Source organism: Chrysochloris asiatica, unplaced genomic scaffold, assembly GCF_000296735.1.
Source record: "Chrysochloris asiatica unplaced genomic scaffold, ChrAsi1.0 scaffold00346, whole genome shotgun sequence".
Classification (NCBI taxonomy): Eukaryota; Metazoa; Chordata; class Mammalia; order Afrosoricida; family Chrysochloridae; genus Chrysochloris; species Chrysochloris asiatica.
Window position 1 is genome coordinate 772,926 of NW_006408864.1, and position 22,606 is coordinate 795,531.

The 22,606-nt window shown below is 38.1% G+C and overlaps 1 protein-coding gene across 2 annotated transcripts in view; it reads left to right on the forward strand.

Annotated features, from left to right (window-relative positions):
- The window catches only part of NCOR1 (nuclear receptor corepressor 1), a 213,667-nt gene that overhangs the window by 105,736 nt on the left and 85,325 nt on the right, over positions 1-22,606 (forward strand). For both annotated transcript variants that reach the window (XM_006875906.1, XM_006875907.1), the window contains 3 exons: positions 3,633-3,850; positions 8,265-8,327; positions 10,455-10,594. In XM_006875906.1, coding sequence (XP_006875968.1) covers positions 3,633-3,850; positions 8,265-8,327; positions 10,455-10,594 — 421 coding nt within the window. The remainder of the gene's footprint in view (positions 1-3,632; positions 3,851-8,264; positions 8,328-10,454; positions 10,595-22,606) is intronic.

Genomic DNA, 22,606 nt, shown 5'->3' on the forward strand with positions numbered 1-22,606 from the left:
AAAATAGAGTTCCTGGTTTTTGTATTAATATTTTCCTGGTTATGAAGGAATTTTTGTTCATTATTGGAAACGGGGGGGAAAAGCAACATATAAAGAAAATTAACCCATGATTCTACTACTCAGAAACAATTACTTTTAATGCTTTTGTATACATAATGGACAGGTGGGAGGTGCTCAGCTGGACTTAATGTTTTCCCTCCAATGATGAGCTTTATTGAGATATAATTTACAGATAATAAACCACCAGTTTTAACAATATGTATTGTTGCATTGTATAACCACTACCACAATCCTAATATAGAGCAGTTCCATAACGCTAGAAAGTTCTCTTGTGCTCTGATTATAGCCTCTGCAGTCACTAAATTGTTTAGCCTTTCCTAGATTTACCTATAAATGGAAGCTTGCAGTTTGTAGTCTTTTGTGTCTGGCTTCTTTTATTTAGCGTGATTTTAAGATGCATCTATATTATTGACTCTATTCGTCCACTGTTTTTTGTCTATATTTTTGAAAGTATCAATAGTATTTAATACTTACTGTGTTATTTTTTAATACTCTTGGAAATACTTAACATTTACCTAGTTTGTATTAACTAAAACAGCCTAAGTCACTAGACGTGGTTTTTTTTTTTAGATAGGGTTTTAAACCATGTCTTCTTCTTTTTAAAAAAATTTTTGTAGTTTTAGAAGATACCGATAAAGAATTAAAATAAATATTTTCAGTTATTCAAATTAAACATATTTCCATGTGGTCAGTGGTTCTGTGCATATGGACTTGCCATATCTTAGTTTTATTTTTTCTTAAATTTTCTAATTTATTTAACATACATTTATTACCTATGTGAGCTAGGTCTTATGGAGAATGCAAAAGAACATAAGGTATATACTAGCCTCAGGTAGTTTATGATCTAGTAGGGAAACCAAGACAGGGTCAAGTAGAATTTTTTAAAAAGCCTTAAAGTAAGAGATGCGTAGAACAATAAAGTATATTGACAGGTTAAAAAAAGGTAGACGTTGTTTCTGTCTGGATAGTTTGGAGGACTTGATGGAAGAGCTAATTTTTAATCTGGAGTCAGATAGAGGGAACAACATAAATAAATATGCTACTTCGAGAAATTGCATAGTGGTTTCATTAGACTGGACCTAGGGTGTCTGAAGAAGGAAGTGAAAGGTGGGTTGGGGGTTAGACTTTAATAAAAAATTAAAGTGTTGGACTTTGTCTAAGAAGTTATGTGAGTGTGTTTGTAAATAAGTATGGAGTAGAATGTATGGAACAGAATGTATGGAATAGTTTATTGCTAAAGTTGTCCTGCAAAAATATGATCTATGTAAGTTTAAGATGGGTACATTAGAGAGAGAAGGGTTGGGGAGACAGGCAATAAATGTTGTAAAAGACTGGGGTTGGAGGTACTGAATATGTAAAGTTTTAGTAGAAATACAGAAGTGGTTGAATTACTGGAAGAAATATTGCTGAGATGAAGTGACCAAAATTTGGCATGAGATTCACATACAGGAAATAAAAAAGAGAAAGCTACAAATGATGTTTAATCTGTAAATCTGAGTGATTATGAACGTGATGGTATTGTTAATAGCAGATGGCTAGAGAATTTAAAGCAAGAAGCAGGATAGTAGGGATTAGTATGTTTTTGGATAGATTGAATTTGTACTGATAGATAATCCATGTGAGTATTCTACTAGGGACAAGTCTGGATTTTAGGGGAAGAAGGTGGGTCTAAAGATAAATTTGAGGAGCTATTCCAGTAGAATTGATATTAATGTTAGTGGGTGACCTCACAAAACTCTTTAAGGCCAGGGTAGATCTTGGGAAATCCCAATACTAAAATATGAGAGGAGAAAAATAATGTCCAAGAAAGACCAAGAGTAGCAGTGGAAATATTAAAATAGGACACAGTCCCAAGCTAAGTTGAGAAGGATATAAAAAGAATTTTCTACAGTGTGAATTGCATTAGAAAAATTAATGGAGTAAGGATTGAGAAAAGATCATTTGATTTTTCAGTTTGGATGTTATTGATGATTTTTGACAAAACATCTTTAACAACAGGCTGGAGAGTAGAAACTAGATTGATGAGGGAATGAAGGGGAAGAGTAAACATGGTAACTTCAAGGGTAATTTAGAATTGAAGGAGAAAACTATTCTTAATGGTTTTTGTCTTGTTTTTTGCATGTATATTTTGTTTAGGGAAAAAACTGACTTAGTAAGTGTAACAGGGGTTTGTTGTTGTTGTTCTATGTGCCATGGAGTCGGTTCCGACTCATAGTGACCCTGTATAGGGTTTCCGAGGCTGTAAATCTTTACAGAAGCAGAAAACCTCATCTTTCTCCCACATGCTGTTAGTTTCGAACTGCTGACCTTGAGGTTCGCAGCCCGATTTGTAACTACTGTGCTGCCTTATAACAGGTATTTACTTTAAAAAATCAACATCTCCCATTAAGCAAGTATGTTGTTGTTGTTGTTAAGTATTAAGTACCATGGCGTCGGTTCCAACTCATAGTGACCCTGCACAGGGTTTCCGAGGCTGTAAATCTTTATGAGAGCAGAACGCCTCGTCTTTCACCCGCGGAACCGCTGGTAGTTTCAAAGTGCTGACCTTGAAGTTGGCAGCCTGACTCGTTACCACTACGCTGCCAGAGCAAGTATACCAAGCAAGTATAGTTGAGTCTTTAAATATTGTCATCATTTTATTCTTTTACAAAAGTGTGCATTAAGTGCTTTGATTTTATATGATAACCCTGAGAAGGAAGTAGTAGAGAATGATCTTTCAGTATTACTTGTGATAACATTGCTATCAATAGTAACTACCATTTATTGAGTTTTTTCAAAGTACCTGGTACTGTGGAGTGTGCTGCACAGTCGGAGAGAGATTTTAACCTTAATAATACCAAACATGGATAGTTCTTAACTATGTGAAGTGCTCAAGTGGACTCATTCAGTTCTCATAACAGTCCTATGGTTATCCTCATTGTACAGGTTAGGAAATCAAGGCCTGTGAAAGTGACGTAGCTTGTCCAGAGTTAGCACATGGCTCATAAATCACAGCGCTCTGGTATAAATCCAGGCAGTCTGGCTGCAGAAGTTATTCTCACACTAAAGCCATACTCTCCAGTTTGCACCTAAGTGTCAGAGGTGGCCTAGAAGCTTAAACTTGGTTTGATAAAACTGTATTTGGGATTATATTACAAAACGCACGTATTTCACAGATTGTGTACTCTTCTTCATTTTATAAATGAGAGACTTTACATCAGGCTGATAAATGACAGCACAAGCAAGAAAGCCAGATTCCTGCCTTTTGGTGCACCCTACTCTGTCCAGATCACAGGTCCTGGGGCCTTTCTGCCAGTTTTTATTACTTCTACATGGAGTGTTCTTGTGTCCAAGATTTGCAACTTGTTCAAATTTTAAGTTATTTGTATAAAACAGGCCTTTGTGAAATATCTTAATTTGAGTCAGTCAAAAGCTGTTTAAATCTGAGTTCCAACAGATTTTTCTTAATTTTTTTTTTTTTTTGAAGTCACTTAAAGTACAGGCAATTTTATTCAATTTCTGTCTAAAGAATTTTATTTTTTGCATATAGCAAATTTTTAAATCACCAAACATTCATTTGCCTTTGTTTCCAGAGAAAATACCAAGGAAAGGGACAAGACAGAAGGCACAGCAGAAGAACCTGAGGAGAGAGAGCAGGCCACACCCCGGGGCCGGAAGACTGCCAACAGTCAGGGCCGCCGCAAGGGCCGCATCACCAGGTCCATGACAAACGAAGCTGCAGCTGCCAGCGCTGCAGCCGCCGCTGCCACTGAAGAGCCTCCACCTCCTCTGCCACCACCACCCGAACCCAGTGAGTGGTAGAGCCTGTCGTGAACAGACCATGTGTCCTGTGGGATTCTGTCCCAGTGTTGGGGTAGCACAGGAGGGGCTGACTTTGATAACCTGTATGTGATCCTAAAGTCTGGTCTTAAACAATTTTAAACTTTGAAAAAGAATATCGACTACAATCTTGCTGCCCGGATGCAGTTGTTTTTCTTTTTACTTAATTATAATCATAGTGGCATACTGCACTGTTTTGTGATGTTTCAGACAATGGCCATAAACCATAGATCTTTTCTGGTGTCTAGTTAGCCTTCATTTTTGTATTTTAATAGATGCCCAGGTAGGACAGTGGTTAGATTGCTCGGCTCCTAACCAAAAGGTTGTGACGGTTTGTATCCACCAGCCACTTTGTGGGAGACGGATGTAGTCTGCTTCCATAAAGATTTACAGCATTGGAAACCCAATGAAGCAGTTGTACTCTGTCCTGTGGCTAGTCTAGCAGGGATAAGTCTGGATATTACGGGATGAAGGTGGGTCTAAAGATTAGTATGAGGAATTACTCTAGTAGAATTGATACTGATGTTAGTGTGTGACTTCACAAAACTCCAAGGCCAGGGTAGATCTTAGGAAATCCCAATACTAAACTGTACTAAAATATGAGAGGAGAAAGACCAAGGCAAATTGTCTGAATCAACTTGATGGCAGTAGGTTTGGTTAGGATTTGTATTTTAATGTCTGTGAAATGTTATATTTTGTTGCTGAAGAATGACTCACCTACTTCTGAATGATCTGGTTGGGCCCCTCCCCCCAAACAAAACATAGTGTACTAAACAGATAGCTCTATAATGAGTCCTGATGTGGCTCTGTGGATTAATGTGCTGGACTGCAAAGTCAGTTTGATCTGCAAGGTCTGTGGTTCAAGCTCACCAGCTGCTCCTCAGAAACCCTATACAGAATCACTATGGGTTGGACCGACTTGATGGAACTTGACAACAACAACAATAATGATAATGGAGTCCAGGCTCACCAGCTGCTACTTGGAAACCCTGTACACAGTTGCTATGGGTCAGACCAACTTGACGGCACTTAACAACATAATGATACTGGATTCCTGATGTGGAGCTGTATGTAAGGTCAGCACTGGACTGTGAGTGACTAGGGCAGCCATTCACACCCACCAGCTGCTGTTTGGAAACCCTAGACAAGGTCACTGTGAGTTGGAGTCAACTCAGTGACACTTTAACAACAACATAATAATCTTTATTCACAAAGGTTTTTCTTTCTGGTAAATTATTTTTCATTGGAATAGATTCTTAGGTGAGAGAATACTAGGTCCAAGAGTACACTTTTTCCCCTCATTCTTACTGATTGAGTAGTCCGGAACACTCAATTGTGCTCATGAGGAACCTGTACATATATGAAGAAGTAGTGATTTCAACAGAGCAAAGAGACACTGAATGGTTTAAAATCAGGAGAAGTGTTCATCAGGGTTATATTCTTTTACAGTACTTATTCAGTTTGTATGCTGAGCAAATATTCTGAGAAGCTGGATTATGTGAAGAAGAACATGGCATCTGGATTGGAGGAAAACTCAGTAACAACTGTTCTATGGAAATGACACAACCTTGCTTGCTGAAACTGAAGAGGACTTAAAATGCTTAGTAATGGAGACCAAAGACCACAGCCTTTGGTGTGGGTTGCACCTCAATGTAAAGAAAACGAAAGTTCTCACCACTGTACCAATAAATAACATCATGATAAATGGTGGAAAGATAGGAGTTGTCTAAGACTTCAATTTGCTCAGATCACCCATAAACACTTACGGAAACAGCAGTCAAGAAGTCAAGCAACATGCTGCACACAACCTCTTTAAAGTGTTCAAGAGCAAAAATGTCAGTTTGAGGACTAAAGTGTGCCTTACCCAAGCCATGGTATTTTCTATAGATTCATATGCATGTGAAAGTTGACAATGAATAAGGAAGACCGTAGAAGAATTGATGCTTTTGAGTTACGGTGTTGCAGAAGAATATTAAAGGTGCTGTGGACTGCCGGAAGAACACAGAAGAAACAAATCTGTTTTGGAAGAAGTACAACCAGAATACTCCTTGGAAGTCAGCTGACCAGACTTCGTCTCTCATACTTTGGACATATTATCAGGAGGGACCAATCCCTGGAGAATGACATCATGCTTGGTAAAGTGGAGGGACAGTGAAAAAGAGTGAGACCTCCAACGAGATGAATTGGCACAGTTGGCTGCTGCAATGGACTCAAGAATAGCAGCAGTTGAGGATGGTACAGGACCAGGTGGTATTTTGTTCCATTGTACATAGGGATATTCTGGGTCAGAACCAACTCAAGGACACCTAACAATAGCAAACAAAGACTATTTTGTTAATTTTAAAGGATTATGGTAGTGACAGTGACTTGGTAGTACCAATTTTCCTTTAATGTAAAGTATTTAAAAAACGCAAGTTCTGAGAGTGGAAACAACGGTATAAGAGAAATAACTACATAAGAGGACTACTGAAAGATAGTCTGGAACAAGACAGATTGCGTCTTGCTTGAACTGTATCCTGCTTTCCTTACAAAATAGGATATTAACAAAGGTTTTTAAATAGAGGAGAGCCCTGAGTAGTATTTTAGAAAGATAATTCTGGCAGCAGTTGTTGAAGCCACATACAGAGTATAAGGGCTGGAGTTAGAGGCATCAGATAGAAGAGCATCATTATAAGTGCAGTGGCCAAGGTAAGGAAGAAATGGCTGCATGAGATTAGAATTGACACTCTTCATTGGATATCCGAAGTTAAATGCAAGGGAGGATTAAGAAATTAGTCTGTGAAGTCTGTTAATAATTTGAGTGGGTAGATGGTGATATTATTAATTGAGATGTGGAGAATAGCAATTAACTCATTTCAGGTCAGATATTTTCATTATTATTCCAAAGTAAGGAGAAAGTGTTCTGATCATGATGTCAAACATTGAAGCATAACGACATGTAAAAGTTAGGATGAGATGGAAGCTCAGAGAATAAAAAAAAAAAATTTTGAATGTTCATTTGACATTGCAGAAAATGAGAAGTAGAAGGGTGGAGATCTAAGTAGGAAGGTACTGGTTGAGAGAGTACATTCTAGAAAAACTAAGCTAAAAGTGTTTCTTTGCTATTCATAAGGTTTTCAGTGACTAAATATTCGGAAATAGTTCTTCACTCCTTCTTCCTAGTCTGTCTTCGTCTGGAAGCTCATCTGAAACCTGTCCACCATGGTGACCCTGCTGGTATTTAAAATGCTGGTGGCATAGCTTCCAGAATCACAGCAACACACAAGCCACCACAGTACGACAAACTGACAGATGAGCGGTGGGTTATATAAAGAAAAACGTGGCATCAGGATGGGGGAAGACTCATTAACAACCTGTGTTGGATGCAGATGATACAACCTTGCTTGCTGAAAGTGAAGAGGACTTAAAATATTTACTGATGAAGATCAAAGAGCACAGCCTTCAATATGGATTACATCTCAATGTCAAGAAAACAAAAATCCTCACCACTGGATCAATAAACAACATTCTTATCAACGGAGAAAAGATCGAAGTTGTCAAGGATTTCATTCTTCTTGGATCAACTGTCAACACTCATGGAAGCAGCAGCCAAGAAATCAAAGGACATGTTGCATTAGGCAAATGTGCTGCACAAGACCTTTTTAAAGTGTTGAAGAGCAAAGATGTCAGCTTGAGGACTAAGGTGCACCTGACCCAAGCCATGGTATTTTCAGTAACCTCATAAGCATACGAATGCTGAACAGTGAATAAGGAAGACTGTAGAAGAATTGATGCATTTGAGTTATGGTGATGGAAGAGAATATTGAAAGTGCCATGAGCTGCCAAAAGATCAAACAGATCGTGTTGGAAGAAGTGCAACCAGAGTGCTCCTTGGAGGCCAAGATGGTCAAACTTTGTCTCTCATACTTTGGACATATTGTCAGGAGGGACCAGTAGCTGGAGAAGGATATCATGTTTGGTAGGTTGGAGGGTCAGAGAGAAAGAGGAAGCTCCCGAACGAGATGAATTGGCCAAGTGGCAGCATCGATGGACTCAAGCGTGGCACCAGTAGTGAGGTTGGCCCAGGATCACGCAGTGTTTCGTTCTGCTGTGTATAGGGTCGGTATGGGTTGGTACCGACTTGATGGCACTTAACAACAACAACAAGCTAAAGGTGTTATTGATGGAACTTTATAGAGAATTGACAAAGATCATACCAACTAAAAGGTGTATAATTGTTCTCTCTGGTTTGGTGAGGGAGTGGCGTATTTCTGATATGTATTTTAACTGAATGCTTTAAACAGGTTTTATGTCTGATAAATAATTCACAGATTATGTGGTTAGTGCAGGTTGAAGGATTTATCTTTATTTTTGTCTTGCCTGACTGGCTTCTCTTTTTCTTTTAGTTTCTACAGAACCTGTAGAGACCTCTAGATGGACAGAAGAAGAAATGGAAGTTGCTAAAAAAGGTAATTACTGTAGTTTAGTTTCTTCTTCATTTTTTAAAGGTTATTAGTAACATTTGAAGTAGAACTTTTTTTTTTTTTAATCTAATAGGTCTTCCAAAAACATAAATGGAATATAGAAGTAAACATAAAGAGTGATTTTTGTAATTGCACAAGTGAAAAGTGCTAAATTGGAAAATGTGTTAAGTATATTTTTCACAAGGAAAAAAAGTTATTTTTGATGGTGTGATACCCTTGATGTACCACAGGGTTGATTAAGATGAACCCATTTTTTAATGAGTGTATGTTCTCTATAGTTGGTAGTGTAGTGGTTACGAATCGGGCTGCGAACCTTAAGGTCAGTGGTTCGAAACTACCAGCCGCTCTGTGTGAGAAAGATGAGGCTTTCTACTCCCGTAAGGATTTACACCCTCGGAAACCCTGTACAGGGTCGCTATGGGTCGGAACCGACTCGAAGGCACTTAACAACAACAACAACAACAAAATAGTGTTATTTTAAATGTCTTTCTACTAGAGAGCAAGTAGATTTTATGCTATTAAAATTGTGATTATGTTATTAAAATTGCTTTGCAAGTAGTTTTTAATTTTAAGACTATATTTCTATTACTTAAAAGTTTCATTTAATAGAATGGTAAATAAGTTCTCAGTTTGCACTTAGTAAGTCACGTAATTGTAAACCACTAAGAAATTGCACTGTGATTTACAGGACAGACCAGGAACTTCGTAGCTAGACAGACAAAAGGTCTGAATCCTGTTTCTACTACTTTCATTGCTGTGTGACAGTGGGACTATTGGGCCTTGTGTTTTGCTGTTGCTTATCAATGTAGTGCAATTTTAAATTGAGCAATAATTTTTATTTGGATAAAAAACTGGTAGTTTATTTTAGAGAAATTAACCAACTGTTTTGGGATTAAATATTCACCTTGTAGTTTTAAAGAGAAATTGTTTCTTGTAAGTAGTTTAACCTTTCAGTGACATGTTTCAGATTTGTTTGCTTCTTAGCATGTAAGTAGTGATAACATTTTAAAATCATAGTTCAGCCAACTTTATCAAAATAAAGCAGTTTTAGAATTCTGGTTCCAAAATATTTTAATTTGAAGTTTATTTACCAAGATTAGTAATTGTTTAATTTATATAACTTTTCAAAGCATTCATATGTATACTCATATGATCATTAAAATGGTGAAGTAAACAGGTATTAGCTTAAATTACAGAGAGATCTTTTTAGGTAAATACACCTACGTATGACTTTCTAGTCATTACTCTTTTCATACCCTATTCATATATCAGGCAGGATTGGGAAGTGATCTTCCAATTATCATTATTAGAGGATGACCTATTTTTTTTTACCTTAATAAAAGAATGTCTCCATAAGTCATTAAATTTGTAGTAGAAATTCCTGCTTTGATGTGCCTGTGTCTAATGTATTTTTTTGTATGCCTCTCACTAAATAGGTGTATATGCATTTCTATACTCGTATTCATTGCACGGGCTTGTATATATTATGTAATTAAAGAAGTATTAGATTACATAGGTTTCTGTGTGGCATTGGGTTTTAACAGGTTTTTATTTTTTAAAAACTGGGTAATTTATTTGAAGATGTTGTTTGGTTATACATTGACTAAAGAAAATGCTTACTTATAAAACATTTTATATTGCTGAGACTTGTATCTTTACTTTGTGTTAATTATTTATATTTGATTACTTTATTAAATTTATGTTGGTCTCGAAGCATCTAAAACTGTCTGATCACTCAGTTTATCAGTGTTTGAACAATTGTTCTGTGTCCAACATTATCCTACCATGTGGCAGATACATAACAAGAATAAGATTGAGCCTTTCCAATATTGAGCATGCTTTAATTTTGGGGAACAATACAGAGCTGTTAATGAGTATTGCACAATGGGGCTTTCAAAAATTGAAATTTTTCATATTTTACTTCCATTTTTCTACAAACTTTTATAAAAGTCCTTTCATAAGTATTTCAGTAATGACTGAAATATATAAATGAGTAATTGACATCATATTTCATTGTTAAGGACTGAATACAATGAATAAGTTGAGTTTTATTCTCTTTTTTATTTAGCAATTTACTGTTCAATTAATGTTTTATCTGTTTTTGAAATATAGGACTAGTTGAACATGGTCGTAACTGGGCAGCTATTGCCAAAATGGTGGGAACCAAAAGTGAAGCTCAGTGCAAAAACTTCTATTTTAACTATAAAAGGCGACACAATCTTGACAACCTCTTACAGCAGCATAAACAGAAAGTGAGTATACGGGGACATTTACTGACCTTTACAGAGAGCTTTTTTCATCTTCAAAGACTGCTTTTGAGATAAACTTTTTGGTATCTGCTGCTATTAGTTAAAGTTTTTACCTATAAAAGAAGTCAGGCTAGTATTTTGGCATACATTATTTCCTTATGTATTGTCCAAGTAATAAAGTTTCAGTTTGTAGTAATAGAGATTCAGCATTTGTTGCTTTAAGTTTATTGTGAACTGGATCAAGGTTTACAGAGCAGATCATCAGTTTTATATTAAGCAATTCATACATATTTTGTTTCATCTTATTGACTGTAATCCTTTGAAGTTTGGAAAGAAGGAAAAATAGAAACAGGCCATGCAGAGAGGAAGTAGAAGTTTCAGCATTTCTGAGTTACTGTAATCTTGAAAATATATAAGCCTTAAGCAATGTGGGTTCAAAATTTTAGTTGGAGCTCTGTTGGTTATGTTGAGTGAGTTGATTTGGTATATTCAAAATTATTTTTTATTGACGAAGACTATATGGGATGAATATTAGAAATGAGGGAATATGAGATTGTGAAAATTTTTTATGGAGTTTCTAATGTAGCAGTTTTCGAAGGCTGCAGAATCCTTTTGAGTGTTCTATATGGTCAGAACTGTTTTCTTCAAAATGCTAAGATGTTATTTGCTTATTTTCTCTCTATAACACTTGTATCAATGGTGACAAAGCAGTGATAGGTATAACTGCTGGCTCCACTTACTTTATTCTTCTTTTTAAGCATTACTTTTGCTATTTAAGGGGACCTGGTGGTGCTTCATTGGGCTGCTAACCACCTGGTCAATGGTTCAAACCAACCAGCTGTTCCACAGTAGAAAAGAAGAGGGTGTCTGCTCCTGTAAAGATTTAGTTTCAACAACACTATACAGGGTTGTTCTGAGTTAGGATCAACTTAATGGCAGTGGATTTGGATTTGATTTTTTGGCCATTCCGTATAAATTTCAGGATTTTATGTTTCCATTTCTTCAAAAAAGACTGAAATTTTGATAGGGATTGCATTGAGTTTATAGAGCGCTTTTGTTAGTATATTGACAACTGAAAATATATTAAGTCTTCTAATTCATAAACACAAAAATCACTTACCACTTATAACGCCTCTTAGCCACATTTTATATTGATTTCCAGTTTAAATGTACTTTTAGGTATTTTATTCTTTGAAATGTTGTAAATGGACTAATTGTATACATTTCCTTTTCAAATAACTTATTACTGGTATATAGAAGCAAATGATTTCAGTGTGTTGACTTGTGTATGTTAAAACTTTGCTGTGTTCATTTATTTGCTCTAGTACTTTTCTTACAGATTCTTTAGGTTTTTGTGCCTGTAGGATTATGTCATCAATGAACGATTTTCTTTTTTCCCGTATTTGGGTATCTGTTTTTTGTTGTTTTTATTTTAACATCTTTCTATAAAAGGTCATACCATACTTGTGATTTTGATTTTAGAATTATCACAATAAGGTGATTCACATGAGTGTTTTGATTCCTAGTGCATATAAAGTTATGTTTACCCTATACTGTAGTCTTGTAAGTGTGCAGTGTTGCATTGTGCCTTGAGTCGATTCCAACTCAATAGTTAACCTTATGCACAACAGAAGAAAACACGGCCTGGTCCTTTGCCATCCTCGCAGTTGTGATTTTTGAGCCCATTGTGGCTGTCACTGTGTCAGTCCATCTCATTGGGGTTCTTCCTCCTATTCCAAGCATGATGTCATTCTTCAGGGACTTGTTCCTCCTGACAACATGTCCACGGTATGAGAGACCATCCTTACTTCTATGAAGCATTATGGCAGGATTTTTTCCAAGACAGACTTGTTTGTTGTTCTTGCAATCCATGATTCTTCTAATATTCTTCTCCAAAACTGTAATTCAAATGCATCAATTGTTCCAAGGTCTTCCTTATTCATTGTCCTACTTTAACATGCATATAGGGCAGTTGAAAATACCATGGCTTGGTCAGGCACACCTTAGTCCTCAAACTGACATCTTTGTTCTTTAACACATTATAGAGGTGTTTTATACCAGATTTGTCTAATGCAATACGCCTTTTGATTTCTTGACTGCTGCTTCCGTAGTGTTGATTGTTGATCTCAACAAAACAAAGTCTTTGTCAATGTCAATCTTTCCTGCATTTATCATGATGTTATTTATTTGTTCAGTTGTGAGGATTTTCATTTTCCTTACATTGTGGTGTAATGCATACTGAAGTCTGTAGTCTTTGGTCTTCATAAGTAATTTAAGCCCTCTTTGCTTCTGGCAAGCTATGTAATGTTATTTGCATAGATAGTACAGATTGTTATTAAGTGTTGCTTTAATCTTGATGCTGCTTTCTTCTTTTTATAATCCAGTTTCTCAGATTATTTGCTCAGTGTAAAGATTAAGTATGGTGATGCACACCTTTCCAGATCTTAAACCATTCAGTATCCCCCTGTTCAGTTTGAACAACTGTCTCTTAGTCTCTGTACAGCTTCCTTATGAGCATAATTTAGTGTTCTGGAATACCCATTCTTTGCATTGTTATCCATAGTTTGTCATGATTCACACAGTCCAGTCCCTTTGCATAGTCAACAAAGTACAAATAGACATCTTTCTGTTGTTCTTTGATTTCAGCCAAGATACATCTTACAAATGTAGTGATGTTGTTCCACGTACTCTTCTAAATCTGGCTTGAGTTTCTAATAGCTCCCTGTCCATTTAATGCTGCAGTGGTTTTTCAGTTATCGCCAGTAAAATTTTACTTGCATGGGATATTAGTAATATTGTTTGCTGATTTCTGCATTCCTTTGGGTTACTTTTCTTTGGAATGGGCATAAATATGGATGTCTTCCAATCAAATGGTCACGTAGCTATGTTCCAGATTTCTTGGCATAGACCAAGTGAGTGCCTTCAGGGCTGCATTAATTTGTTGCACTTTTCAATTTGCAACTTCTGGAACTGTGTTTTCTGCCAGTGCCTGCAGTGTTTCTTGGACTTCCTTTAGTTTCATCAGTTCTTGATCATATGTTACTTGAAATGTTTGAGCATCAAACAACTCTTTTTGTTACGGTGATTCTGTATATTCCTTCCATCTTCTTGTGACACTTTCTGCTTTAGTCAATATTTTGCCCATGTTGCGTTTGTTAACTGTCGTTAGTTGGTTCTGACCCATTGTGACCCAGTTTAAGGTTTCCAAAGAGTGACTGGTAAGCCTGAACCTCCAACCTTGTGGTTCAAACTGACTTTGCAATCCAAGCATTAGTCCACAGTGTCACACCAGGATTCCAAAATATTCTGTTGTTGTTGAGTCAGTTCTGACTCAAAGCCATCTATAGGGTTTCTGAGGAGTGTTGCTGGTGAGCTTGTGGTTCAAATGCATGTTGCAGCCCAGCGCATGAATCCACAGCACCACACCAGGATAGAATCCTTCAGTCTTGCCATCAGAGGCTTGAATTTTTCTTCAGTTCTATCATCTTGAGAACTGCTGAGTGTGTTCTTCCCTTTTGATTTTCTAATTCCAGGTCTTTGCACATTTTATTATAATACTTGACTTTGTCTTCTTGAGCTGCCCTTTGAAAATTTCCATTCAACTGTTCTGCTTCCTCATTTCTTCCCACCACTTTAGCGTCTCTATATTCAACAGCCACTTTCAGAGTCTCTTTTGACATCACCTTGGCCATTTCTTTCTTTCCTGTCTTTTTAGTCCGTTTTCTCTCTTCAATTCTTTCAGTGTTTTATTTATATACTCTAATATTGGGTACATAACGTACTTATGATACAGTTATGATTGTTAATGGATTTTTCTAGATGAATTGACCCTTAAATCATCTTTATCTTTTGTGATAGACTTTGTTTTAAAGTCTGCTTTGTGTCATATTAAGCCAATTTAGATGTTTTTAATTTCTTGCCTAATTGCTCTGGCTGGGACTGGTACAAGCTCTACTTGTAACTGAAAGGCTGCCAGTTTGAACCCACCAGTTTTGCAGGAGAAAAAGGTGGCAGTCTACCTCTGGCAGGATTACAGTCTTGGAAACCCTTTGGTTCAGTTTTACCCTGTACCATAGAGTCCTGGTGTGCTGGACTACAAAGTCAGTTTGATCCACAAGGTTGGTGATTCAAGATCACCAGCCACTCCTTGGAAACCCTATACAGGATCACTATAGGTCGGAACTGACTCGACGGCACTAAACAACAACAACCACAACAATGGGGCCCCTGGTATGGTGCTGTAGGATCAGTACTGGACAAGGTAGGCATTTAAAACCCACGAGCTGCTGCTTGGAAGCCCTACGTAGGGCCAGTCGGAACCGTCTGAACAACACTTAACAACAGCAAATAGGGTCCCTGTGAATCAAAATCAATTTTTGGGCATACAACATCAATAACAGGACTTGTAGTACAACATTGAATATATAGTGAGAACAGGCATTCTTGTGTTCTTCCTGATCAATCTTACGAGGAAAGATTTATACTTTGTCCATTTAGTATGAAGGTTACTGTGAGTTTATTTGAAATATCCTTTATTATGGTGAAAAGTTTTCTTTTTGTCCCTAGTTTAGTGAGTGTTTTTATCATGAAAATGTGTTGGATTTTGTCCAGTGCCTTTTTTGCATTGAAGGAGGTGATTATGTTTCTTTTCCTTTTGTTTTATTAAGTTTTTATTACACCACTTCCCTCATTCGTCTGTCCATTTATGATACTTGGTGGCTTGTGTGCTGCTATGGTGTTGAAAGTTAGGACACCAAGATAGACTAGGAACAAAGGTCTGGCGATCTATTTCCAAACCTATTAAACAATGAAAACCTTGATAGATCACAATAGACTATTATTCTTTGTAGTGCTTGAGTGGTAACCGTTACTGTCAAAATGCATTGTGGCCGCAACAGTGGACTCAAGCATACCAAGAATTGAGAAGATGTTTCAGGACTAGGCAACATTTTGAAATGGTACATGGAGTCACCATGAGTTAATAACTGATGTGAAGGCTACTAACAAATTATTTGGATTGATTTTCTAATTTAAGCAGCCTTTGCATTTGATAGGGCTTTAGGTTTCACATTGTTAATAATTTTTTGGACTCTTGTTGTGGCATGGTAGGATGAGCACTGGACTGCTGACCACAAGGTTGTTAATTCAAACATACCAGTTGCTCCTCGAAAACTCTATACTGGGCCACTATGATTGGAACTGACTCAGTAGCCTTTAGCAGCAACAACTAATGCAATCACTTGTCGTGTCTGGTAGACTATAAAAATAATATCCACAATGATCTAAGAAGACTGCTAAAATACGTGGTTAATTTTCAGCTATGTATCTGTGTGAGCTCAGATTATTTTCATGTATTTCAACCCACATAGCGTTATCTCAAAAATAACATAGATTCAGTATAGAAGCACATATTAGAACCCAGATGTTTTCTGTTAAGCCATACATTAGAGATTTTTAAAAAATGTTTAATAATACAGCTTTTTCCTTACATTATTAACTATAAACCTCATAAACAAAATCTTCTGGGGTTCTTAATAATTTTTAATAGATTTTATTTTTTAGAGCAATTTTCAGTATACAGAAAAATGGTAGAGAAAGCATAGAGGTGCTAGACAGTCTCCTCTCACCACCTATGAAAAATGATAGTTACTTCTATTATTAACATCTTGCATTCTTGTGGTGTACATTTGTTGCACTTGAGACTCAGAGACCCTGTATGATAGCTAGAAAGGCATCCTAGGGTTTCTTAGGTTAATCTTCCTGTGGGAGTCCTGGTGTGGCGCTGTGGGTTAATGCGCCAGACTGCAAAGCCGTTTGAACTGCAAGGTCAGGAGTTCAAGCTCACCAGCTGCTCCTCGGAAACCCTATACAGGATTCCCTATACAGGAAACCCTATATAGGTCAGAATCGACTCGACGGCACTTCATAACAACAACCAGTCACCAGGCATTTTCTCCTTGGAGTTTTGGTGGGTTCAGATCAACCAGTTAGTAGCTGAGTGCTTAAATATTTCACTACCAGGGCTCCTCAGATGAAGCAATATTGGCATATTACTATTGGCTGTGTTGTTGATGTTAAGTGCCTTCAAGTTGATTTGAACTCACAACACTGTAAATCTTGGCAAAGATTTAGCCGCATCTTTATCCTAAGGAGTAGCTTCCTGATGGGCTCGAACTGCTGACTTTTGTGGTTTGCATTCCCATGCTTATTTTCAGCAGCCACTTGTTGTTGTTGTTGTTGATAAGTGCCATTGAGTCAATTCTGACCCATAGCAACTCTGTATTGGTTGACTTTGCAGTTCAAATGACTTTGCAGTCTGACACATTAGGCCACAGCGCCACACCAGTTAGCTATGTTGTTGTTGTTTAGTGCTTTTGAGTCAATTTGGACTCATAGCAACCCTGTATAGAGTTTCCAAGGCTTTAAGTCTTTGCAGGAGCTAGAAGCTCATCTTTATCCCTGAGGAGTGGCTCGTGAGCTTAAACTGCTGACTTTGTGGTTCACGGTCCCATGCTTATCCTACAGAACCACTTGGCTCCCATTACTAGCTGTGTTGTTAATTAAATACTGTTGAGTCAGTTCCGACTCATAGCAACCCTGTGTAGGGTTTCCGAGGAGTAACTAGTGAATTTGAACAGCTGACCTCGAGGTTCAAACCAACCTTGTGGTCCAGTGCTTTATCCCACAGTGCTACACCAAGACTCCTATTATTAACTGTGGTCCAGGAATTGACAGAATACAAATTGAAATGTTTCACTAGGCTGATGTAGTGCTAGAGACACTCAGTTGTTTATGCCAGGTTCCCTGTTTGTGCCCTTTCCTAAGAAAGGTGACCCAAAGGAATGTGGAAATCATCAAACAGTATCATTAATATCACATGCAGATATGTTGAAAAATGGTTGCAGCAGTACATCAACATGGAACTGCCAGAAATTCAAGCCAGATTCAAAATAGGACATGGAATAAGGGATATCATTGCTAATATTACATGGATCTTGGCTAACAGTAGATAATACTAGAAAGATGTTTATTTATGTTTATTGACTATGCAAAGGTTTTCAATTGTGTGGATCATAACAAACTATGGATAACAGATGTGAATTATGGGTATTCTAGAATACATCATTGTTCTCATTAGGAGCCTATGCACAGACCAAGGGTTACTTGTTTGAAGAAAGCAAAGGAATACTGAATGGTTCAAATTTAAAAAAGGTGTGCATGTCAAGATTGTTGGCCTTCCACCATACTTATTCCATCTATATTGTAAATAAATACTCAAAGAAGCTGGATTATATAAAGAAAAATATGGCATCAGGATTGGAGGACGTCTTTTAGAACATTCAATATACAGATGATACAACCATGTTTGCTAAAAGCAAAGAGGATATGAAACAGCTAATAAAGATGAAAATGTTAAAATTTTCAGATTCCACTTCAATATAAAGAAAATGAAAATCCCCACAGCTGTACCAGTAATTACATCATGATAAACAGAGAAAAGATTGACCAACAAACAACATTCTTATCAACAGAGAAAAGATTGACCAACAAACAACATTCTTATCAACAGAGAAAAGATTGACCATTGTGGAAGAGTTCATTTTACTTGGATTCACAATGAATGCTAATGGAAGCAGCAGTCAAGAAAGCAAACAGCATCTTACATTAGGTAAATGTGTTGTAAAAGACCTTTAAAGTGTAAAAGAGCAAAGCTGTCACTTTCAGGACTAAGGTGCTTCGGACCCAAACCATGGTATTTCATTTGCCACTTATGCATGAGATATAAGATGAGTAAGGAAGATCAGAGAAGAATCGATGTATTTGAAATATGGTAAAGAATGCTCAAAGAACCATGGATTGCCAGAAGAACAAACACATTTATTTGGGAACAAGTATAGCCAAATTGGTCCTTCAAAGTGACGATGATGAGACTTTATCCTACTTTGGACGTGTTTCCAGGAGGTACCAATCCCTGGGGAAGTACATTGTGCTTGGTAATGTGGAAGGTCAATGAAAAATGAAAGACCCCCAGTGAGATGGATTGACACAGTGGGAACAGCTATGAGGATGATGAAGACAGTGTTTAGTTCTGTTATGCATAGGGTTGCTGTGATTCAGAACTAATGGAGGGCAACTAACCTAACCTAATCTAATAGTCCAGAGATTATATTGTTGTTGTTAAGTGGTGTTGAATCGGTTTCAACTCACAGTGACCCTGTATAGGATTTTTGAGGAATGGCTGGTAGGTTTGAACTGTCGACCTTCCTGTTCAAAGCAGCCTTGTGGACCAGTGCTTATCCTACAGTGCCACACCAGGACTTTAGGGTTCACAATTTGTGTTGTGTTTAAGTTCCCTTCCTGTCTTTTTCTGAATTGATAGCTCATTTCTTTTTTTTTTTTTTTTTTTTCTTAAATGTTTTATTGTGAATTATGTGATAGTTTACATGGGAGAACATTAAGTCTCATTGCCATGGTTACAATCCCCTCCATGCAATCCTTCCCCCGTACCCCCCAGCTCTTCAGCACACGGTCACTCTCCCTCTCTGGATCTAAAGTCTCCAGCTGCTCCATTGCTCCAAGGCATCATCTTTGGCTCCATTTCAGGCATCTCTGCTTCTCTGGGTAGGGTCCCGCTCTCTGTGATAGCTCATTTCTTAATATCACTGAACAATAGGTCACTGTTTGTATATCTGTGATTTGTTTATTCATTCACCTAGTAAAGGGCATGAATACCAATTTTTGGTATTCATGAATACAGCTTCTATAAATACAAAGAGGCGTTAAAAGGCTAGAGGGAGGATTCCATTATGTTTTCATTCCATTTTGTACTATCTTTTTTAAGCCCCAATATTTTTGTGTGCACAAGCATTTTCATCTTATTAAGTAACTAGCTAGTAGTGAAATTGTTTCATCAACTGGTAATCTTACATTTAGCATCCTAAGAAACTGCTAGACTCTACTAAAGTGGCTGTATCATTTTACATTTCTACAGACAGTGGTGTGGAGTTCTTCTTGGCTTATGTCTTCATTAGCATTTAGTGTTCTGCAGTGTTTTGGCGTTTAGTGTGGTGCTGTGGGCTAATGCACTAGACTGTAAAGTCAATTTGAACGTTAAGGTCAGTGGTTCAAATTACCAGGTGCTCCTTGGAAACCCTATACAGGGTTGCTATGGGTCAGAACTGACTCTATAGCACTTAACAACAATAAATATATAATAGTATTTCATTGTTAATTTGATTTCACAATGACCTAATTCATGCATATGATGTTAAAAATATGAATACCAGAGGGAAAATATGCGGTAGCAAACAAAACTTAAAGAAAAGGAAACAACCACAAAAGTAAAGACTGCAAAGTTAATCACTTTCCTCCTTGCTACAAAGCATCTATCTTTACGTTTTCCTCACAATCAGTCCTGTTAACAATTGTTTATCACAAGAGACCTATCCACATTTCTTTTCATCAGCCCCACCTAGACAGATTGGATACTACTCAGTGGAGATTCTACCGTCCTCCATTCCCTCTGGATGTAGGTTCCCTCTTGAAAGCTTGTAAGCCAGTCACTTCTTGCCTTTGTAGCCTCCCTTCCCCATTTTGGGTAGCCAGTGTTGAAGTTACCCATCCCTGTCCTCTCCATGTGTAGAGGGGGTGGGAATGATCCTTGCTGTAAAGATTTGTTCCCTCTTTTGAGCTACTGCATCCATAGGTGTAGGTCAAGTTCATCAGATTGTATCAGATTACTCTTTTTTTCCTCTTCTTCTAGTTGAGCTCTGATCATCCAGTCATTGAAACCAGGTCAAGTGGGTATTATCTGCAAGTGTGGGTGTTCTTGTGCATATGCCTTCTCTTCTTGTCAGCTGGATGCTTCACTCTCCATTCTAGTCCTCTGTGGCTATGTCACTGACTCTGGGCCCAAGAGTCCCCAGGTCTTGCCACACTGCTGGCCAACCAGATCTCCACCCGGCTTCACAGGAGTCTATTGAATGTTGTAGGGCTTAGCTCGCAGCTTCATTACTGTTTTTCCCTCACTTCCCCTTATCGGTGATGAACATGGTCACCAATCAGAGCATGTATTCCCATTGAGTCTTAGTCTTGGAAGGGTGTTTGCTCTGAGGGGAACTGACCACTTGCCTTGATGTTTCCTGGGCGAGCAACTTACTTGTTCTTGTAGTAATCAGTCGGTCTGCCTATATTGTTTTGTATTTTTCCTGTCTGTCTTTCTTTCAAAAAGCATCTTCTGTTCTAGCTGCACCAGGCTGGTCTGCCCATCCTTTCAAGTGGAAATTATCCACCTCTGAAGATTCTGGATGCTGTTCAGGATTCCACCCATAGTCTTATGTAATGCAGAGGCTCCACAGCAAGCCTCCTTCACTGGGCACGTTGTAGCCCCATATTCGGTATTCCAGTCAGTTATAGGCAGAAGACGGACTTACAAGCTTTCTATGGTTCTATTTCTGGCTATTCCTTTCTCTTCCCCTCTAGTGTCTATATTATAGTGGTATGCCAGGGAAACCAAGATTCAAAAGACAGCCAAGCATCTTAACATTATTTCCCCCCTTTTGCCCATTCCAACCATGTCTCAGTCCCTGTATCCCATAGTCTTGTTGTTCCAAGGTTGTGCATACTTCATTTTTTACCTCTGTCCCACTTAGCCCATGCAAACCTAATTGTTCTCCCATCTGCTTTGTTCTTCCATTCCCCTCCCCCTTCTTGTATATTGCCCTCCTCCCCAGCATCCAAACTATCCTGTGTCTATTCCCTGCCCTGTGCTCCACCTGCCCTGTGCTCTCCTCTCACTCCCCCACCCCCACATCCCAGCAGCCAGCAAAGAATCTCCCTCCCCTTTAGTATGGGTTCTTTTTCTTAGTCTTTTACATTAGTGGTCCAATGCAATATTTCTCCTTTTGTGACTGACTAATTTTACTCAATTTAATGTCCTCAAGGTATATCCATGTTATGAGGTTGTCGGGGACTGTCCTTGACATAGTTGTGTTGTTCAGGAGTGTTTGGTTCATGAGGAGGGGAGATCCAGCGTTGATAGGGATAGCAAAAGAATAGACAGAAAGAGGGGGACAAAGAGGCACCCTGAAACCATGATGGTTGCCATACTGGTGGGCAGACTTAGGACTACAGGCATCGTAGCCTCTGCAGGCAGCAACTCATTGCCCTGCAATCTTTACTGCATGCCCTCCAACTTGTAATGCACACCTGGGCCAGCCTGCGTCTCAGTTTTATATAGGGGAGGAGCTTCGCACCAAGCTGGGAGGGACTAAGACAAGGTACAGCTCACATCACTACTTTTCCAGACCTTCAGGTAACTTTACATCCTACGTCGCTGGTTCGAATCCCAGGCCAGCAACTTGGCTTCTCAGGCTCAATTAACATATCATAGCCCCTGAGCTCAGTTGAGAGAAGGTGAAAGGGAAGGACAAAAGGCTTGGGCGGAGTCCCACTGTTTTGGCTTCCTGAGCCAGGTTTTCAGGATCTTGGCTGAATAACCAGCACCTGGGACAGATTCAGGGAGGATGGCTTTTTTGTCTATAGAACAAAGAACTGGGAAGTAGCTAAGCTATTTTCAGTTAATCTTTTGGAGAAAGGCTTTACCCTTGAAACCTTTACAGTCTGGGCTTTTAGGAAAATATCACATTTATCTGTGGATATCAAGGGCTCCATGTATGAAATTAATAAATATAACTGAACACTAAGATGAAAAACAATTTGCTATTAACTGCCAAGTGGCTAGATCTGTTCCTCAGAGCCTGCGACCTGTAACACTCGGGCTTATAGGACCTCGAACTTCTGACCAGGCCTACATGGTCTGCAACATGTGGTGGCTTGCAGCTTCCTTGTTATTCTTCAAGGTAGCATAATATTACATTGTGTGTATGTACCACAGTTTGTTTATCCGTTCTTCCATTGATGGACACTTAAGCAGTCTCCATCTTTTTGCTATTGTAAATAGTGCTCCTATGAATATTGGTGTGCATATATCTACTTGTGTAATGGCTCATATTT